The sequence below is a fragment of the Drosophila serrata genome, unplaced genomic scaffold (assembly GCF_035046125.1).
Source record: "Drosophila serrata isolate PLE 108 unplaced genomic scaffold, ASM3504612v1 contig_184, whole genome shotgun sequence".
NCBI lineage: Eukaryota > Metazoa > Arthropoda > Insecta > Diptera > Drosophilidae > Drosophila > Drosophila serrata.
Window position 1 is genome coordinate 373131 of NW_028257082.1, and position 20597 is coordinate 393727.

The 20597-nt window shown below is 38.1% G+C and overlaps 3 protein-coding genes across 3 annotated transcripts; 1 reads left to right on the forward strand and 2 right to left on the reverse strand.

The window, feature by feature from the left end:
* The first annotated feature begins 277 nt into the window (after nt 1-277).
* LOC110178327 (uncharacterized) lies at nt 278-5859 on the forward strand. Its single transcript, XM_020945437.2, has 3 exons — nt 278-501; nt 4396-5021; nt 5085-5859. The coding sequence occupies exons 2-3, from the start codon at nt 4397-4399 to the stop codon at nt 5624-5626; spliced, it is 1167 nt and encodes a 388-aa protein (XP_020801096.2). The 5' UTR covers nt 278-501; nt 4396; the 3' UTR covers nt 5627-5859.
* Nucleotides 5801-6631, reverse strand: LOC110178370 (uncharacterized). The gene is made up of 4 exons (XM_086829155.1): nt 6616-6631; nt 6355-6572; nt 6125-6292; nt 5801-6062 (listed from the first exon to the last, which is right to left on the reverse strand). The coding sequence occupies exons 1-4, from the start codon at nt 6629-6631 to the stop codon at nt 5907-5909; spliced, it is 558 nt and encodes a 185-aa protein (XP_086685281.1). The 3' UTR covers nt 5801-5906.
* Nucleotides 6632-19667: 13036 nt separating this feature from the next.
* LOC110178345 (uncharacterized) lies at nt 19668-20051 on the reverse strand. Its single transcript, XM_020945464.2, has one exon. It carries the CDS (start codon nt 20022-20024, stop codon nt 19698-19700), a length of 327 nt encoding a protein of 108 aa, XP_020801123.2. The 5' UTR covers nt 20025-20051; the 3' UTR covers nt 19668-19697.
* Between the last annotated feature and the right edge of the window lie 546 nt (nt 20052-20597).

Here is a 20597-nt window from a genome sequence, read left to right on the forward strand (position 1 = left end):
TTTAAGAGCGCTCTCCGGCTGTGACATAATCACTTGCTGTCACTTTAATTTACTGCTAATTAATTTACAAGTCGCCCCAAAAATTACACTCAACCAAAGCCATAAAACGTTGAATGGAAACTCTAATTAATTTTGATGGAAATTTGCAAAACTCCCCAAAGAGCAGCGAACCGAACCTCTTTCAACCGCACAAACACAGCGCGATGATCATCAAACCACTTCGAACACGTTCGCTCTTAGTTCGGTTAACTCTGCGGGCTGAAAGACAAACAAAGCTGGACAAAAACAGTTGAGTGCCGGTCGAAGAAGTGAACACAACGCGTCTGCGCATGCGCGTTGATCATGAACGGATCGGACGTGCTTGAAATTCGCAAATTAGACCCCAAAAGAATTGTGACCATAAAATAAGGCGTTCTACGGCAAAGTGACAAGTGACCGAGAGCCAAGAAATCCAGAAATTAAAATTCAAATATCTATTCCTTCCAATCCAAACAAAAAAAGGTGAACGAAGCCGCTAAAGGAAACTGTGTCAAAAGCAAAGAAAGTTTGCGGATTTATGTGGGCTGCGTCCCAAGATCTTTTGAGGTGTATCTTTAGCTCCACCATCGATTGTGTGTGTTGTGTCTGTGGGCTTGTCAAGTTTGAGTGATCTTCGGAGTGGGTGTCTCTGAATCTTAAATATGAATGAATTTTAAATAAATGTAAATGTAATTTCAGTGGCATTGTAATGAACACCATTTAGAGATCCTCCTGGTACGCCCAGGTATGCTCCGTTCTTTCCCGGTGATTCATCCATAAAAACTCTGCGAATCTTCTTTTATCTTTGAGGTGCGGCTGAATTCAATTCAGACCTCTCTGGATTTGGTTCATGTAAATCCGTCTTTGGTCATGATATCATTCGAATAAATATTCATTTTTCGAATACCTAACAAGGTCGCCTTGGCCACCGCCACCGCCTGGCATTTGGCAAACTTGTTTCCAGTTACTTTGCATTATCATTCGATGTCGAAATATTTATGTTATTTTTACTTTTTTGCATAATTAGTGCTGACCAAAAAAATAAATAAAAAACCCATGCGAACAGGTTGTAACTGAAAGTGTGTTTATTACCTTAATTGACTTTAAAGTCAAATTAAATTAAATTAAAAATATTTATTATATTATTTAAAGGCTTTTCTTGACGGATTTTAGGTTTTATGCGGATAACAAGAAATGAAGTTTACTTCCAGAAGCCGAAGTTTATATACATTTGGAATTCGGAATTTGATCATAACTAGCTTAATGATTATATTATCTTTTTGCATTGATATTTATTTATATTTTTATATGACAATTTGTTCAACAAAAGCAAAGTTTAAAAATCCCATAACTTTGCCAAAAACACATTAATTTTGAATCGGAAAGCTGTCCCATTCATGTTTTTATTAGACGAAAAAATCTGCATACTTCGTTTCAAATGTTAAAAAAATTAAAATTTTTGCCAATTTTTGGCCATTTTAACGATGAAACCCCTAATAAAAATTTGAACAAATTTACAAAAATTTATTATCTTTACTACATGCCTAGAAAGATTCGCCTGTTGATGCTGATCAAGAATATATATGATTTATAGGATCGGAAATGCCTCTTTCACTAAGTTTAAGGCTTCTGACTACAATATTAACAACCTGAAAGGGTATAAAAATTGTCTTCGGTTTAAGATAAATCTAGAATACATGGCGTATACTTAACGTGAAGACCCCTAAATTAAGTATACGCCATGTGTGTCTTAAGTGAATTGTAGTTTAAAAGCTAGTTTGAAAATTCAATTATAAGATGGAATCGGAAATATGTCATAACTAAGCTTTAAAATTTATAATTTATTATATATTTATAAATATTTTTATGTTAAAATTTTGTTGGACAAATAAAACTTTAAAATATTCATAACTCAGCCAAAAAAGCAATAAATTCAATTCGGGAAACAGTTTTATGTTAGTTTTTATTAGGTGAAAACATGTCCATACTCAATATAAAATTAAAAAAAATTAACATTTTTGTCTTTTTTTTATACAATTTTTATAATAAAAATTGAAAAATTTTTGAAAAAATTCATTTTTTCCCAGACATAGCTAAATCGATTCGGCTGTCAATTCTGATGAAGAATGTATATGATTTATAGGGCCGGAAATGACTCCTTTACTAAGTTTAAGGCTTCTCACTACGATTTATTATAATACTTAAAGACTTAGGGTATTACAAAAATAATTGGATTTTGTATTATGTACGGGATATTTTATACGCAAAAGGTAAATACTTTCTTTTTCTGATCGAGTCCAACCCAATTACTTTATCGCAAATCAGGTAACTATTAAAAGAAACTAAATGCAGGTAGCCAGCGACTATCAATCATCCGCTAAACCACTTTTAACTCTAAATTACACAAAGTAATTCGACTCGAACTTGACACATTTGGTATGCAAATGGCCCAAAGCCAAAGTCAAAGGGGCAATTTAGTGCCGAGATGAACCACAGATGACTGAGGCTGGCTGAAACCCTGGGCCCCTGAGGTTGACCGGGGCAATCAGTCAACCGCAGAGCAGTGGAAGTCTCGGCCAAAGATGCCAATTAATTAGCAGGAACTTGTGTCCATAAGTGGTTCCGAGTGTACTCAGGCTAAATGCATATGCATATTCAACTTTAATTGCGATTAAACATTGCGCATGTAATTAACTTTCTACATCTAAGGGCCACGCGGCGTATACGTAATGAGGTGCTTTTAACAAAGAAGTGTAGTTCCTTTTTAATACTAGATCAAAGGGTTTAATAAGCTTGTTTTTTTCCATAAACAATGAGCTTTCAAAGGAAAGTAAATAATGCATAGAAATATGTACATAAAATCCTATAAATATTGAAAATATTTGCAACTGATTTAATATTATTCACACATATCCTCACCCACCCATGCTGGTAATACATTTTTGATTTCGCTTGAATAATAAATAAGTCATGACAAAAGCCCTAAACTATTTTCTTTTCCATGTAAATTGCTGGGAACTGCATTCAAAATATATATCTTGTGTATATTTAATATTTGGATATATGCCATAAAAGTTGCACACCCTCCAAGATATACGATTTCGCTTTGCTTGCCTCTGCCAAGTCATGGTGTTTTTCTTACTGTGTACATTTTACACCCAATATGAAGAAAAAGACCTCTTGTTGGGTTAAGCTTGTCAAAGCCATAGAAATGTTAATCGATAACCGAAGTGATTAAAACAAAACAGCCAAAAACAATGCGAACACGGCATTTTTATGCAAATGTAGAAATTACCAATTCCCCCTCTGAAAAGATTGCATAAAACCTTTTTTCGAATGGGCGTTTGCAAGCTCATAACTGAGGTAAAAAATAGAAAAAACCTGAAAAAACCCAAAGCCTACAAAAAATGCTCATAACTATTTAAGTTAAAAATAGAAAAAAACTGTTTCAGTGGAAGAAAAAAGGGTAAAATGAAATTTTACTGAATTAATCATATTTAATGTGAGTTGAAAATTGAGTTTATGAAAATTGAATGAGTATTATTCAGTAGTCAGTGGAGATTTAATCAATTTTAAGCTCTGATCTTAAATATGGTTTCATTCTTTGAATTAATTTTTACTGCCCATGGAAAAATGAGTAACGAAACATAGAGCCATTTGCAATTGATACAATCAATCAGACATTCTAGTTAAACCTTTCCTCTCAGCCACTATTTTTTTTGTATTGCAATTATTCCACATGACTTGTTTTACATATTTTAATGAAATATTTTTAATTACTAGCAGGCGAGAGCTCCATTTCAGTTTTTCTTTCAATTAAATAGATGTATATGTAGTATTTGATAGGTAAATCAATTTGTTTTCGGCTTTCAGATTTTGATATCAATATCTTTAGCGGTAAACCAGTCAGTTGTTGGCAATTGGAATGCCATGCTAAAATATGCATAGACCATAAACCGGCTAATGTTTGCAGTAGTGAAGTCGTGAAGTGTAACACCTGCAAGAGAAGATATATACATAGATATATATATGAAGTATACCTGTTCAGATGCAACGCGGGAAAATTCGCGGCCAATGCTGGAGAACGGGTTCGATTGGCCTGACGGAAGAGTTAGGCACTGACTGAGTTGTGGTGACTGCAAAATGCATTATATAACCAACTAGCCAACAAGTTGATGCACTTGCTCGTGGTTTTCATCGTGTGAAAACTCCTCTAATTTTCAACGATTTTCTCAAGACTTTCCCACACACACACACAAAACGATTTTGGAGCAGAGATCATCAGAGAAGATGAAACTTTTGAGGCTGAAGTTTATATAATATAATAATAGGTTTGAATGTAAATTTAATGTTTATTTATTCTTTTACTCTCTGCAGCATGCGTGAACGTAGTCAAACTACACCGCGTAGGCGTCGAACTGGACCCAAACAGGCCTTGCCTCCGGGTAGCTCCTCCGAGGGAGTGGGTGCCCTGGAATCCCCTTATTACACCATTGATAACACAGAGGATATCTATGGCACAACCCTGCTACCCTCGCAACGTTGCTATGTGGATCCCTGGGACCTGGAGAACTATGATTATGTGCGGAAAAAGATCGATGATGTCACCATGGGTGGCCAAGAGGTGGTGGAGCCCGTCTATGGCAGTGGCAACAACAATTCCAACAACAATTCCCTAACACCCAGTCCCACTTATGGCTACGGCATGGGCATGTCAGCCACGATGCCAAGGCCTCACACCCAGACACGTCGCGTGTCCCGGGCCCAGTGCCAGCTGGAGTGCTGTGTGCCCCAGAGGAGTCACCAGAGCAGGAGGAGGAGCCGCAGTGCCCGCAAAGAGCCACTGTATACGGCCAGGAGTGATGTGTATGGTGCGCCCAGTCGGTATGAGGACTACATGGCCACCATGACCAGGCAACTGCACCTGGACGATGGCGAGGCAGAGGAGGAGCAAGAGGAGCTCTATGGCGAGGAGCAGCGGCAGCTATACAATGGCTTTGGGGGTAAATGTTAATTAAATTACTTTAAAAAACTGAAGCTGACTTACCATAATCATTCCCTTTCAGGCTTCTCCAGTACCAGTTCCATGGAGCATCCATCCTCCATTGGAGATGAACGACCACGGCGGGCCGCCACTCTCCAGCGACGCTCTGTTCCCAGTCAAAATCACATGGCCCCCAGTGGCTATGGAACAGCACCACATCCAAGGCGCAGGCGTAGCAGCAAGATGGGAAATCCGAATCCGAATCCGAATCCCAATCTAAATCCACCACAGATCGAATTTCCCGCCCCACCGCCACTCTCGCCCGCTTACGACTATTGCAATCCGTACGCTACATTGCCGTACTGCAGCATACCGGATTGCAACGAGTGCCAGCAGCAGGCCACGTCCTTAATATATGCCGCTCCCTCGACCCTCTATGGCACCTTGGGGGTGGACAGGACACTGGAGCGACGCGGAGCATCCCCACACTCCAGCGGTGGCGACTCCTCGCTCTACTCGGGAATTTACGCCCGTAAATTCGGACTGAGCAAGAAGGGTCTGCTCCAGATCGATTATTCCTGCAGTTGGAATGATCTGGACCGTGTGATGCAGCGTCATTACTGACTGTCACAAGGGAGATTAATGGGTTCGGGTTAGGGTTACCTTCACTTCACAACCGGTCATTGATAATTGTCAACTGGATCGCAGAGAGAAACATTCATGTAATTAAGTCATCTTGCATATAGAACACACATAAACACCCACACACAATACCAAATAACTGAACATATTTGTCGTAGATTTATAGTTTTTCAATATTGAAATTTATCGAATAAACCACTTGTAGGTCAAGCAAACTACAAAATGTATTTATTTTAATAAACAAGATATTACCAAAGTTCCATCAAGAAAGTGTAAAGTAAACATCAACCGTGGCACGATTGATATCATAAGCAATCCAGTTTGAATGAAAAAGAAAGTCACCATGTGGAAAGGGCAGAACCTTCGTTAGCTTGGTATTGATAAAATCAACAGGAAGTTTTTCTACAATAACATCTTTCTGCGAAGGAATAATATACCATTTCTAAATAAAATAAACTAAAAAATTAATTAAGAACTCACAGCAACCGGACATGAACCATTAATATTGGAGTGAGACTTGAATAAACTGTAAATAAAGCCTGCGATGGGATTAGAGCTGGGATTTTTTACAAATCTACAGGCATCCACAGTAATGTTATAGAGAAAAGGCCTATAGCCGCTATATCGTTTTAGTAGTGCCACATTTATCTAAAAATATACGTGTTTTTAAGTACAGTGTGTAGTACTTAAAAACTAAAAAACATACATACCTTAATTTTAGTAATTGGCTTTTTGAGCAGATTCACTTTCAACGACATGTATTTGTAGGTACGATTCACAGACTTTAGAAAACAATACTCAAACTCATCAAACTCTGGGTCCAAGGTAACGCACTTGACGTTAGTAAACTCTACCAAAGAGGTAATCTGGAATATTTTTAATAATAAATATAATATTTTAAATACCAAATAAGACAATATTTTATACTCTGTTAATCAGATAAAGGAACACCATGAGTTGAACAAAAGGACTTCTCCGGATAAACATTTTAAACGACAATAAAGTGGCTCAGAAAAGTTGACACGTTTTTATACTCAAATTAATGTCTTAATAATTATCATGTATTATCATTTTTAATCGCATTTAAGTGTAGAAAATGATACATTATATTGCAATTGGATTTAATAATTGGATTGGATTTAAAGTATATGATTTTTTGATTATAAATAAATATATAAATATTTTCTTGCTTATTGATCTGTAAAATTTTTTTGAATTATATTGTAATTAACCTTTGCCATGTTTAATATTTTATCTCAGAGAATGGGAACTCAGATGTTTTCATATACTTTTCTAATTAAACCCCCAAAACTCTGACTAATCGAAAATGGATCACCAAATACAAATTTAAACTTAACTAAAGTTTTTTACATTTCATAATGGAAAATCAAAAATCAAACTTTCATCCCAACAATTTTTAGATTTCAGTATATAAATAAGAGGTATTTAACTAATTAACATGTCTAAAACTGGTGATATATTTTTCATCTCTAACAAACTATAGCAAAACCATTTAAGGCCCGATTTTGTTTTAGCAAATTGACAATGGGTCAAGCTGCGTTAAATCAACTAATTGGTCCGATTATTGCAACCAAAAAAAACAACAAAAAGAAGAAAAAACTGACTCCCTGACAGTGTCACTCACCGGAACGAATTTTCCCCACATTTTGCTCTAATTAGCAGTGACGTCATGGGCTGAATGTTCCTTATTTGACGACAATTTGTTCTGGGAAATGAAAAGAACATGGAAATGGTTTTAACGCCGGACTTTGATGGATGTTGGGGGGATTGTCAGTATCACGCCAGGTGTTTGGGAAAGCAGATACATTCTTAAAGCACACTTTTCCGAGTCGGAGTCGGTATTGAGGAAAATGTGTGTGAAAAATCCATTAAACTTTTGCCACCTAAATGGGAAATGCAACTTCAGCTCGATTATCTCGGCAGGAAGGGAGGGGGACAAGTACACAGTGCGACCTGTACAAAAGGGAAAATCAATAAGGTAAATAAAACGGAAAAGATTTTCCTCTATCTCCTTTCGCCTGTCTCTCTTTCTCTGCCCCTCTTTCTCTGCCCCTCTTTCTCTTCCTCTCTTGTTCTGTTCTCCTCTGCTTATTTCTCCCTCCCTTTCTCCACGGAATGCGATTTCAATTTCTCAATCCAATTTACCTTTGCAACAGTGTGTACACAAAATGCACTGAAAGAACTGGGTATATTTTTAACTGGAGATTTTAAAACCCCTAAAGAGCAGTCTTGAAGTATTTTAAAAAGTTTCTTTAGTACAAAAAAATACTTGCAAATATTTGTTCACAATGTATTACAAATAAAATAAAGCTGAAGATATTTTAAATCATTATAAGATGTGTATAAATGCCTGACATTGAATGTTTTGGACCATAATACATAAATATATTTTCCATTTTGACCATTAACTTGATTTACCCTTTGAAGGTATTATTATTTAGTCAGAAGCTTGATAATTGTTGAAGAAATTATTTCCTACCCCATAAATCATATATATTCTTGATCAGCATCAACCAGCAAATCTTTTTAGGCATGTAGGAAAGATAATAAATTTTGGTAAATTTTTTCACATTTTTATAAGGGGTTACATAATTTAAATTGTCAAAAAAGTGCAAAAATTTTAAATGTTTTATAATTTTAAATAGAGTAAGCAGATTTATTAATCTAACAAAAACTAGCATAGGACAGCTTTCTGAATTGAAATTAATGAATTTTTGGCTAAGTTATGATCGATTTCCCTGGCCTTCAGGGGTATAAAAGTTACCAAAATCAAAATGAATATATTTTTTTCTGTGTACCAATTCCAATACCAACACAAACACAAATACGAAGCAAAGTACAAATACAAAGCACAAGTAAATCATAAAAAGCAGCAACAACAAGCATCTGCAAAGCGAAAATCTGAATGCACAAAATGAAATGAGAGGAAAAATTTCCAAGTCGATGGTTGGGGGGGGGGGGCAAGGGAAAAAGGCATAAAAAAAAGCGAGAAGAGGTTTTTCCTATGCACATAAAAGCGCAAATATTTGCGCAACATTTTCGTCGTCGTCGTCGACGTGGCGATAAAAATCGAACAAGAAAAATATGCAAAACTGAAAGAGCAGAAAGGGAAATAAAAACGTCGCAAGAATAAGCCGAGGGAAATATATATAAAAAAAAAGTTATATATATATATATAATATGATGTGTATATTTGTGTGTACCTCGTTTATTTGCTGTTTTCCTTTTTTCTTCTTGCTTGCTTTGCCACGGATTTGCTTTTATTATTGTATAACGTCAAACATTTGCATGCGGCGACGCCTAAATGTATGCCACACTTTGTTCGCTGCCAGCTGCCACCTATGCACCCCGGCTCCATCCTGCGATCCAATCGAAAATCGTCTCCCTCGTCTCCCTCCGCTCCTGGCCACTTTTTTGCATTTGCATTTATGTGCGGCGCCAAATCGAGCTGCCACGCCTCCCCCACCGCCAACGAATGCAAATCGCAGTGAAAATATTTCGCACTTCCACGGAACGGAGTTCAAAAATACCTTTCCACCTGGAGACACCACCCACCTGTCCGCCCATCTGCGATTTCTATCTCGCATCGAACGAGCACCCGAAGTTGGCCTGGAAAAGTGCTCCCAATTTGCCAGGCCTGAACAAGATGGAAAGCCTGCCACGGGGAAAGTGTTCTGTGAAGCGCAGCCTAGCGTGAATTTGAAGAGGAAAAACGAACAGAGAATCTATAACAACTTTAAATTTCTTTATAAAGGTGCTTAACATTAATTTAACTATTTACTTAGTTTCTATAAAATACCTAAAATATAAAATACTATTTATTATTTACTTTTAAGTAAAGCTAATCCTTTTAAAAAATACTTTAAAAAAACCCCAAATCTCCAGAGATATCGTTAGTGAGAACAGATTAAACGGATTTCCTGTTTCCCCCATTTTTGTTCCCATTTTTTCCTGCTGCTTTTTTCGGTTGGCTAAGCTTGAGAATAGAGCGAAGCAGGAAAATAAAGATGAAATGTGGAAATTTGCGATTTTACGTCCCATTTTCCAGTACTGGCTTAAAAAAAAAAAGAAATAAAATAGAAAAGAAAATGGCAAAATTGTCTGCGACAATTGTAAGTCGTTTGCACAAATTGCAAGTTAAATGGATCCTTGCCATCGGGTCTGCCGCTCCATTTGATAGTGCCAGGAGAATGGAAATCACAAAGAAAATGGAAGCTGCTGGCCAGCTTGGGCTGCACATAATACGAATGACAAATGCAAATGAGTGACAATCAGCGGAGTATTATCTTTGGCCAAGAGCGGACAGCAGCAGCTGCAACCCGACTGTCAGGTGCATATGGCCAGGATTAAAAAGGATCCGCAGTAAAAAAGGAGATTGCAGACCGGTTTAAGCCTGTCTGTCAAATTGATAACAAATCTAATTTAAAGTTTTCAACCCTAGCCGACTGCCAGTTATAACCCACTTAATTGGAAATGGTTAAAAAGTAGTTAGTTAAAATATGAATACGGGAATTTCCATTTCCATTTCCAAAAGGGAAACTTTTGATTGCATTTTAAAGGGAATTAGTAACATAGGTTTACTTTTAGAGTGCGTAGTTTTATATAAAAAATAAATTATTTCGACCAATTACAATTTAAAAACCTCATAACTAAGCCAAAACAGCATTAATTTCAATTCGGAAAACAGTTCAATATTAATTTCTATTAGGTTTATAAATCTGCTTATTTCATTTGAAATTATAAAAAATTAAAATGTTTGACAATTTTTAACGATGTAACCCCTTATAAAATTTGGAATAAATTGGCAAAAATATATTATTTTTCCTACATGCCTAGAAAGATTTGCCTGTCGATGCTGATCAAGAATATATATAATTTTAGGGTCGGAAATGACTCCTTCACAGCGTCACAAGCTTCTGACTTAACTATAATCCCATTTTTTTAGTCGATATTATTTATATTTTAATATGACAATTTGCTCAACAAATCAAAGTTTAAAAATCTCATAACTTTGCCAAAAAGGCATTAATTTTAATTCGGAAAGCAGTCCAATGCAAGTTTTTATTAGGCTAATAAATCTGCATACTTAATTTAAAATGAAAAAAATTAACATTTTGTTGTATATTTTTGACAAATTAAACTATGTAAAATTGAAAAAAAAAAATGAAAAAAATAAATTTTACCCGGACATAGCTAAATTGATTGACCTTCTAATGCTGATCAAGAATATATATGATTTATGGGGTCGGAAATGACTCCTTCACAGCTTTTCAGTCTTCTGATTAATATTATAATACTCTGAAAGGGTATGAAAATAGTAAAAAAAAAACTTCATAGTTAATCCCCAACTCCCTACAAATCTTTAAAAATACCCTTAGCTAAAGTTTAATTAAAACTATATTTAAGCTTATGAAACACAAAACGAAATATACCATAGCAAAACCCCATTATTTTTAGCTCTCCATCAAATATATTTGTTTGGAAAAGTTTCATTTTTAAGCCCCCTTCATATGCGTTCGCCCACATTTACATGTGGGGAAAAAATCTGCAACTAAATGCCCTTATAAATTACGAGCAGCTGTCAAAACTCACGGCTGTTGTATGCAAAACAACTTGAGTTAAAAATAAACCAGAACCAGCAAACTTAATTAAACTTTGTTTTTTTCTTGCTTTGTTTCTGGTTATGGTGATGGTACTGGCATTGCTCTTGTTGAAAAACAAAAAACAAGAAACACTAGCCGAAACCCAAAGGACATGCTCAGCTAACTACAAAACGCAGTCACTTACTCAATCAGTGTGCGGGTGTGAGTGCGGGTGTAAGTGTGAGTGTGACTGCCAGTGTAGTGGTGTCTCTCTCGTTAAGCCAGCAACTCAAAATGGCGCCCGAAGTCCTGCTGCCGGTCCTGCCTTGTGTTCTCCATGCAATTTGCCAGCCATTTTGCACCTTGCAATGAAAATGTTTTTTAATTAAAAACAAGAAAGAAAACTTTGTCGAAGGTTGCTCGCGGAAAGCATCTTGAAAGTAAAGACTTTAAGAGTACTCAGTAAATAGGAGAGGAAAGGGAAAACTAACTAAAAAAGGAAGCTAGAAGCCAGCCTAAGGAAATTATATTTAAAAGTCGGGGAGTATGCTTAAAAGGCGTTTTAAAAATATTGAGTAAACAAACAATATGTATAATATACTTCAACTAGAGTTAGGTATATTTTATTATATTTAGATTAGACTTTCTACCCCATAAAATCTAAAAAATCCACTGACTGCTGACATAATCCATATGCTGGGTATGCCAGGATATAAAGGACAGCTTAGGGCGCACACCAAGGTGTAGAGAGTGTCTGACATTTAGCGCCTTTGAAAAGTGCTGCAAACAGTTTATACACACAACCAAACACACACACACACACACACACATAAAATTTGCATATATCTGGGTAACTATGTGGATAAATGTGTTCATATTTTTTTTTGCATGTAGATAGAAGACGGGCCCCCGGGCTGCCATTTGCTAATGAATAAGTTAATTTCATTCCGGCCGCAGCAGGGCGAGAATAGAAGCCGGAGAGCAGGACATTCTTCTTGTTATTTATGTGGCCGCTGCCTGACTGTCGCCCATTTTAAAACCCTCAAAGTGGTCATTAGAGACTTTGGCTCAGTTGGCAGTTTCAGCGAACAAAACAGAAAAGGGAACGAAGGACGGTGGGTGTTAGAAATGAGACATAACAGAGGGGCTGCACTGCGTATACTTAATTTATATATATAGGCAACATTCTCATCCGCCCCGTTGCACGTACACACAACAATAGTTTGGCCCGAGTCCGGGCCAAATATACATGTTGTGTATATAAAATGCTCAGGCCCCCCATCGACTTCCCTTCAAACTATATATAGTTAGTTGCGTACGTGCAGAGTGTTGCTGTAAATGCAAATTAAGTCTTTTGCAGCACAATATAGCATGGAGAACCAAAGCACCGAGCACCGAGCACCGAGGAGCACCCAGGGTGCGGAACCCTGGGATATGTATTGCTGTAGGTTAGATGGCCCAGTGCCGCATTATGGCCAAAGTGTTGAAGTCACAGTTACGTAAGCCCGAATCCATTAGTTGAAGCAGCTAAATTAAAATAAAAGGGCTGACTAGCTTTAGGCCAGGGAATTGACAACACAAAAGGGGGTTGTAAAGGAACAACAGCAGTTGGAATGGAAGGTTCGAGACTTTGAAGGTAAATGACTGTCAACAAGTGTCTTGGTGTTTCATTAATCTGCATTTCTCAGTAAATGCAATTTTATCAATTTAAAAGCCATTTTTTATCTACGTGACCGGAATAGTATATTAATGTCACTAGAAGAGCTTCATTTAAGTCTGTGTAAACTTATGAATTAAGGGAAAAAAATACTGTTTAAGTTTAGGAAACTAGATAGAAATCATTCTTATTTATGCTACTTTAAGCATACTTTTTGAATAACCTTTTGTTAAATAAAATAAGGATTTAATAGCTTCCATTTGTTTTCTCTCAAAGTTAGAGCTTGGAAAGTTAAATCAAATTAAATATTCATGTACAAATTTCAACTATGGCAAAACAACGAAATCAAATTAAAGTAAAATGTCACTAAAATTTAATTTAAAACTCAGTTATTCAAGTTTGCTACGATTGACAAGGGTTGATAGAGATTTCCATAGTCCGAAGTTTATTCCTTATGCTTTTAATAAAATATGAATTCTCTTGAAAATGTAATAAATTCTTTGACTCTTCAGTTATTTTACTGAGTAAAGAGGCATTCCTTGTGTGCCACTTGCCTTGAATTCCCCACTCTCAAGGCCATTTCACTTTGTGACAAATTAGCTTTTTCAATTTGTGGCAAATGAGAGGCATTTTATGCAATCTAAAAATATTGCACAAGGAAAACAAGCAACTGACAAGTTGTCCAAGAATTTTCCTCGGTGGGGAGGCGGAAAATGTTAGCTGCTGCATCAACAGCATTTTTGCATTTGCTGCCAAGGCTAATTGACATGAATAAATGTTACGCAATCAGCAGGATAATAAATTCAATGAAAGCGGGGCAACATTTTCATTTGCCAGCGAAGACTTTGTACGAGGCGAGATAGTCTTCAAAAGAAATAAATAAAGGATTCGAAGAAAGGATACCCTTTCCCTGGGAAAACACGTCTAAGCACGTTCCTAACTCCTGAAAGTCGTGCTCACTGGGTAATATCCTTTTTCGCCCCCTTTTTTTCGGCTGGGTGCGAACTCCTTTCGAATGGGAAATTTTATGGCCCACACACACACACACACACATGTGCTGGAAAACGTGACGGGTCCTGGCAGCAAATAAATTTTACACCAGCACCAACCGTTTCCTGGTGCAGCCTTCTGTCTTCTGTCTGCTGCTTTTCCTCCTGCTCCTGCTGCTCCTGCTCCTTGAACTCCTTGTTCTCCCTTCTTTCCTGTCGCTTTTCTCATCTCATCTCGCCGCTGCCGCTTTTATTGCTTCTCCTCGCCGGTTCAGTGTCAGTGTGTCAAGCAGGCTGCGATGTGGAATAATTCGCAAAATGTCATTATTAGTTTGGATTTTGCGCAACAGCAGCCGAAGGACGGGAGCAGAAAACAGGAGCAGCAGTGTAGAATGCACTAAGAAAGAAAAAGGATACTAAGGGGGAAATATTAAAATATTAAAAGAAGTATTATGAATATTATTTTCAGGCTAAGATTTTGAGACATATTGCAAGATAAAACATATAATAATTGCTTGTATTAAAAACTTTAAGTTTTATTTATACAAAAAAACACAAATACTTTTTTTCCAGTGATTCACATGATAATGCCATCCCATCACGTGCCTTGTGTGTTTGTGGATATGGGTTGAATGATAATGCCGGCCCAAGGCCCCAAGCTCTGGCTCCAGTTCCAGCCTCATTTCTCGCAGCCTTTTGTCGGCGACCCCCTTTACAGTCGTACATCATCATCAGGAGGCATCAGAGTAAAGTTTATTCGACTCTCCTTTGTTGTTATTGCTCGCCTGCACCTGCAGGACACGTAGGATATATGCTGGGACAGCCTCTTTCCCGGCATATGCATAAGCAAACATTGAAATTGGTTTACCCTTCGGAGTCTGGCAAATGCCCAGAGATATCCAGAGATATATCAAAACCCACACAGTCCCAATTGTAACTATATGCCGTATGATGGATGATGATTATAATAAGAAAATTCAGAGGATCAAGCTGATTGACTGATGCCCCCAAACAAGAAAATTTGCATAGAGGACGAAAAACAGGGATCCACCGAAATTAGTTAAAGTCTTTATGGGATTTGCCAGGGATTCAATTGAAAATGTAATTTATTAGGGTATATTTGATGGGCCATCAAGGCAGGGCATAAAACATAAATTAAATTACCTGAAAAATGCTAAAATAAAACTCAAAATAAAACATCAACAGACGAAAGTTAAAAGCAAATGTTGTTTTTACAGCTAAAATAAACATTTTGTGGCTTTATTTTTGTCGAAAAGTTTGGTGTTTAGAACATTATTTTAGTTGGAGAGAACTAATTTGTTATATTTCGGAATAATTAAAGAATTAAATGGATTAGGAAATAAAGCCATGGCTTTTCTACAATTTTCCTAACAAAACAAACTCTATGTAGGCCTTAATAAATCCCAAATTTTCTGCAAGGACAGCATTAAATGTGATTCCTTCTACCCGGTTGTTATCCTTATAATAATAGCTAGAACGTGTGACAAGTTTATGGTCAAAAAGGGAAGTCAGTCAGCGGTCAAGGAGTGAGGTAAATGTAATCTAACCAAGCAATCGAATCGATTCTCAGTGAAAGCCACTTTCACCTGGTGACATTTCTGGACTCGCCCACTAAATGAAATTACTGTGGTTACATTAATCGCTCAGTTAGTCATTCACGTGGCTTGTCAATCAATCAATCAGGCCGCTGTACATAGACAAAGACATGTATATGTACATGTGTATACATCAAACGCATAGACGGCGGGCGGCACGTGTCAACTTTTGGCATCTAATAAAGCTTATGGAGCGCTAAATTGGATTTGCATACATTATTGGTTCACATATAATGGTGGTGACTTGTCCTCCCATTGAAGCGTGAAAATTCCACTCATTTCAAGGCCCAACCATGGACTCCTATCTATCTTTAAATATATTTTCCAACACCCAAACCCAAAAGGTATGGGAATGGATAGGTAATTTAGTATTCCATCATTCAACAGGATTTTGGGCCTGTGTGTGTTTACATTTGATTGCTGTAAATGCTATTAAGCTGAGTGACTTCAAAGTGACTAAATTTGATTTCGTTTTCAGTGAAAAGGAAATTGCCTGCGAAAATGGCAGAGTGAGAGAGGCGAGACAGATCCTAATTTATGCTTAATAAGACTCTGGTCGTAAATCTCCAAGGTAGTTGCTCCTGCTGCTGCATGTGTGTCCGTGTACCCAGGGGAGTCATAAATAAGGCCCTGAAAACTGAGCAAAAATCTGCACATAAAATGAGCCAAATGCACATTTTCTCCCTCTAGCCCCCGGCAACTACAGCCACTACTTGCATTTTAATGTCCTTCGTGGAAGGCAAGCCTAGAGCCTAGAGCCCGCAAAAGGTCAACATAACGCGTTTTCTGCGGTGCGGTTAGCGGATAACCCTCTGCCCTCCGGTTTTCCACTCCCACAGCTGCCTGCGGTCAGTGCAACGGTTTGAAATTACGACCCAACTGGCACACGTTCCAGGAGATGAGTAGAAGGGAGTATTTATATACTCGGAGAAAAGTATGTCCTTAATTTGAAAGTTAACTATAGAAATATATGGTTTAAAATATTGCTTAAATTAGTTTTTAATCAGAAATGTACTTGTTTGAATATTTAAATACAAATGTTGACTTGAGAAAATAATCATAAGTTAATAAATATTTATATATTCAGAAATAACAGGTATTGTAAGCTGCACTACATTTTTGTTCCTGTTTCTTTATTGAAACTAAAATATATATTAAATTGTACTTATTTTAGTACAAAATTAAACATAATTCTCTTCCATTTTCAGTGCAGGTCTATGTGGCCCACGGCACATGGATAAAATGAGATGAAAATATGGCTGCAGTTGACTAGATGGCCATAAACATGTTACATGATCCGTTAACAAAAGAGGTTTGGGTGGGAGAAAGGGTAACCAGCTGCCAGTCATAGTTTTCCAGGGTTGCCATGTAACCTGCAGTACTCAGAAATTAATTGAAGCTTTAAGAATAGATGAGAATTTCAGCGGTAAACTGGAGACCAATTAATGCCGGTTATGAGAAACATGGTTTTATGCCAATTATTGGGTTTTAGTTTTCCATTGCTTTTAAATTTTAAACAAGCTACAAGTTAGGGGATTTAATTTAATAAAAATAAGGATTTAGATGTAAAGTGCATGACCTTATAGGTAGCTTAAGATCTTTAAACAGATTCAAAAATCCAGCTTAATAATCAACTTTTGACCTTTCAATCATTGCTGGCTCCCTGCCAGATCGCGACTCAAGACTTGTATCACTTTGCCGCTGAAAATATCGATTGATTAGTGAAACTTGGGCTGCACTTGACAATCCATTAGCCCAGAAAGGCTGCTGCTCCACCACCCTTGGCTTTCACTCACTTCCCCAGAGTGAATTCCTGCATCCAAGGTCCGGGGGAGAAAAAATCAAATTACTCCATTTGCATGTGGGGGAAAGTGCAGGGGGAAAATCGTGTTGGAGCCAAGTATATGTATGTACATGCATAAATAGTTTACACCCACTCCACGGGACTTAATTCCATCCTTCATCGGGTTCACATTACATGAAATCCTTGCTGGGCCCCACGTGGCGTATGAGTAACGCAATGCCTTATTAACATGGGTCCTGGAGTTTATCGAGTGAGAAGTGCATTAAAAAATAGCACTTATGCAGGCAAATTATCTTATTTATAATATATAATATTTTTTGCTGCAAAATACTCATTCTACTTGCTGTTCGACATGAATGAAACAAATGTTGATGAAATTTACTAAACGAATTTTCTTGTTAAGCGGCACAAATGGCCATGCCTCATGCAGGGCCACAATTGGGGAGTTAAGGAGAGAAGGTTTCAGCTGACAAGCTCACAAAGCCTTTACTGGTAACAGGGATAGGCGACAGGAGACACATTTTTGCATGCACCAAAAGAAAAAATTCAAGAAATATGTACACTTAATTTTAACAATTCCTTTTACAAGCCTTGAATCTTCTTAAATTTAGCAGAAACATCAAAAATCTAAGTATTAAAACAAGTTTTAAAAGGAATATATATATATTTCTTTATTATTCTGTGTAAAAAAGAACGCGATTGACGACTGGCGACCACTTGACAGCCACAGGCTCGACATGCATACAAGTCCTTTTGCCGCTTGTGTCGCTGCTTTGGCTCCCGGTGATGTTTTCGTTGTTATTGTGGGAAGGACAACGCTCACTTGGCTTGCCTTTTGTTTTGCAAACAAAGCAAAGGGGGGAGGACGGGCCACACAGGATGGGAGGCCATAACGGCAGCAAGCCATAAATCAATTGGCAGCGTAGAAAAATTGCAGAAAATTACTTGGATATTTACGGTCACTGAGCACACAATAGCAGCCGGCAGCTCTGGCCCACCCACATCCTCTGTTGTCCTTTGTCCTCCTTGTCCCTCCTTGTCGTCCTTTCCATCCTTGTCCGTTTTTGTGCCCAGCAAAGAGCAACAAGTATTGCCCGGCATCGGTGACACTCAGGGACAGCGACAGGACATTTGCTGGCTATAATTACACATGTACCTTGCAGCGGGGCCACATGTCGTATTAGTAATAAGAGCCAAGGTCAAGGGCGTCGTCACACAGGAAAAACAAGGAGGGGGAAGTGGTTAAGGCGGGTTGTTTTATTGCTTTTAAATAAACTTAGATGACTTGTCAGTGTTCTAAGGAATTAAGGTGAAGGTTTGCTTTAAGAGGTTCATGGTTTATAATTCATAGAATTTTCGAATAATAGTTAGCCATATTTATATCTACTTAGGTTAAACAAGATTAATTCAATAAAATCAGTTACATTCATAGAAATAATAGGTTTTTGGCACACCCCTTCGATCGCCAGCCATGCTCCTTTTCGGATGATGCACTACTCCTGTCAAGGCTCTCCAGGAATAGCCTCCTGCTGCGCTCGAGATGGAGGCAGCAGAGGCGGGAGAGCCCGGGGTGGCTTGGCATGTAATTATTCTGTCATCCGAGGTGTGTCACAAAACCAGAAGAGAGGAGCACTGGCATGGCATATCTGGGGGTCTGGGCTGGCTTCCTCCTAGAAGAGACAAAAGCCAGTCGACTGGCCAGCTGGCCTTGCCCTCTGACCCGGTCCTGTTTGTTTATGGCCAGCCAGCACTGTACATGTGCCGTAATTGCATTGTTGCCGTTGTAATTACTCGCAAACATGCAGTTAATTAAAATCATTAAAATGCCTTTTGCCTTTCAAGGAGATACATAGATACATACCGAGGGGTGGTATATCGAGGGAGACACGACTTGAAGACAGCTGGGAGCGCTTTAATTTCCGTTGGGTGGCAGGAACTGGCGCCCAACTGTCACCAAGTGCCAAGTGCAAATTATTCTGGCTTCAGCTCAGCTTTTGGTTTCTTTTTTTTTAGGTGGTGCCTGGCACAGAGAGCTCCCTTTAGATTGGGGAACTGGGATTGGAGGGAATGTGTCCCGTCGACACAGACTGACGCATGACGTCGTCTGGCACGTTGCACGCCGGCATCCATTGGCAACAAAATACGCTTGGATTGATTTTGATTAATGCTCTCTCTCTCTCCGGCAGTCGCAAAAGTCGAACAAATGATTTTAACGCTTGCCAAAACATACCAAAGTGACAGGCGAGTGTAAAAGTCAAGCACACGACAAGTCACAAGGAGCTCGAAGGACCCCAAGGACAATGTCAGCGGCAGACATGGCAACCTTGTCAAACACAAGCCAGACACCTAAATAGTTAATGGTTCAGTGCATTCCCTGGGCAACTTTATTCTGACTCAGTGTGTGGTAGTTCGAAAGGCACCTCAAAGGAGTCATATACCACCAGATGAGCCTTTTGCAGGAGACTTATTCCATTCAATTCGATATTCTTCTCACTTGCCAGGCAATGGAGTCCTAGTTCCAGGCGACATTTGGAGCAATGAAGGTTCAGATACTTTTCCCCATTCGAGGTCACTCTGATCCTGTTCTCGTATAACAAGTTGTAGATCCTTGTCAATAGCACATCGTAGGGGGTTTCACCTGCCTTGGCTGACTTATAGCCGATAATGTTGCCACAATAACGACAGGCATAGGCTATCTTAAAATTGGACATTTGAAACTTTGAGCAATGATTGCTGGCTTGGGGTGAAAATGGGAGTTAAACTAAGAGCTAAACTATAAACTATAGATCCTAAAAAGTAACAGAAACTGAATTAAGATAAATATCACATACATTGAGGGTAGTTAAGCTGGAAACAGAAACCATAAAGCCTCTAAAAGACCCATCTACATAAACCTTTGAAACTCTCCTCTAATTAGCTAAAATAACCTGAAAACCCTGCCAGTTTTCAACTGGCTAAATCCTCTCCCATTCTCCCATTTCCAGGCACCATAAATAACCAAAGCTATTGATGGCAAATCATTTGTGCTAAGTCGGCCCATCATTAGGCAGGACGAACAATCGAAAGGCACATAAAGCATATTTGATGCTCATTGGCAAAGTTGATTACAAATACAATGCCGTATTCATGGCCACTATCCTGCATCCTGTCCCGCTCCACATCCTGCTGGATAATTAATGAGTTTAGTCTGAGGCTATATGCTGGGCTCGGTGGCACAGAGAAGTGTTGCCATCATCGTCATTTGTTTATGCGTCGCCTGTTTGCAGCTGTTATTTTATTCAGGC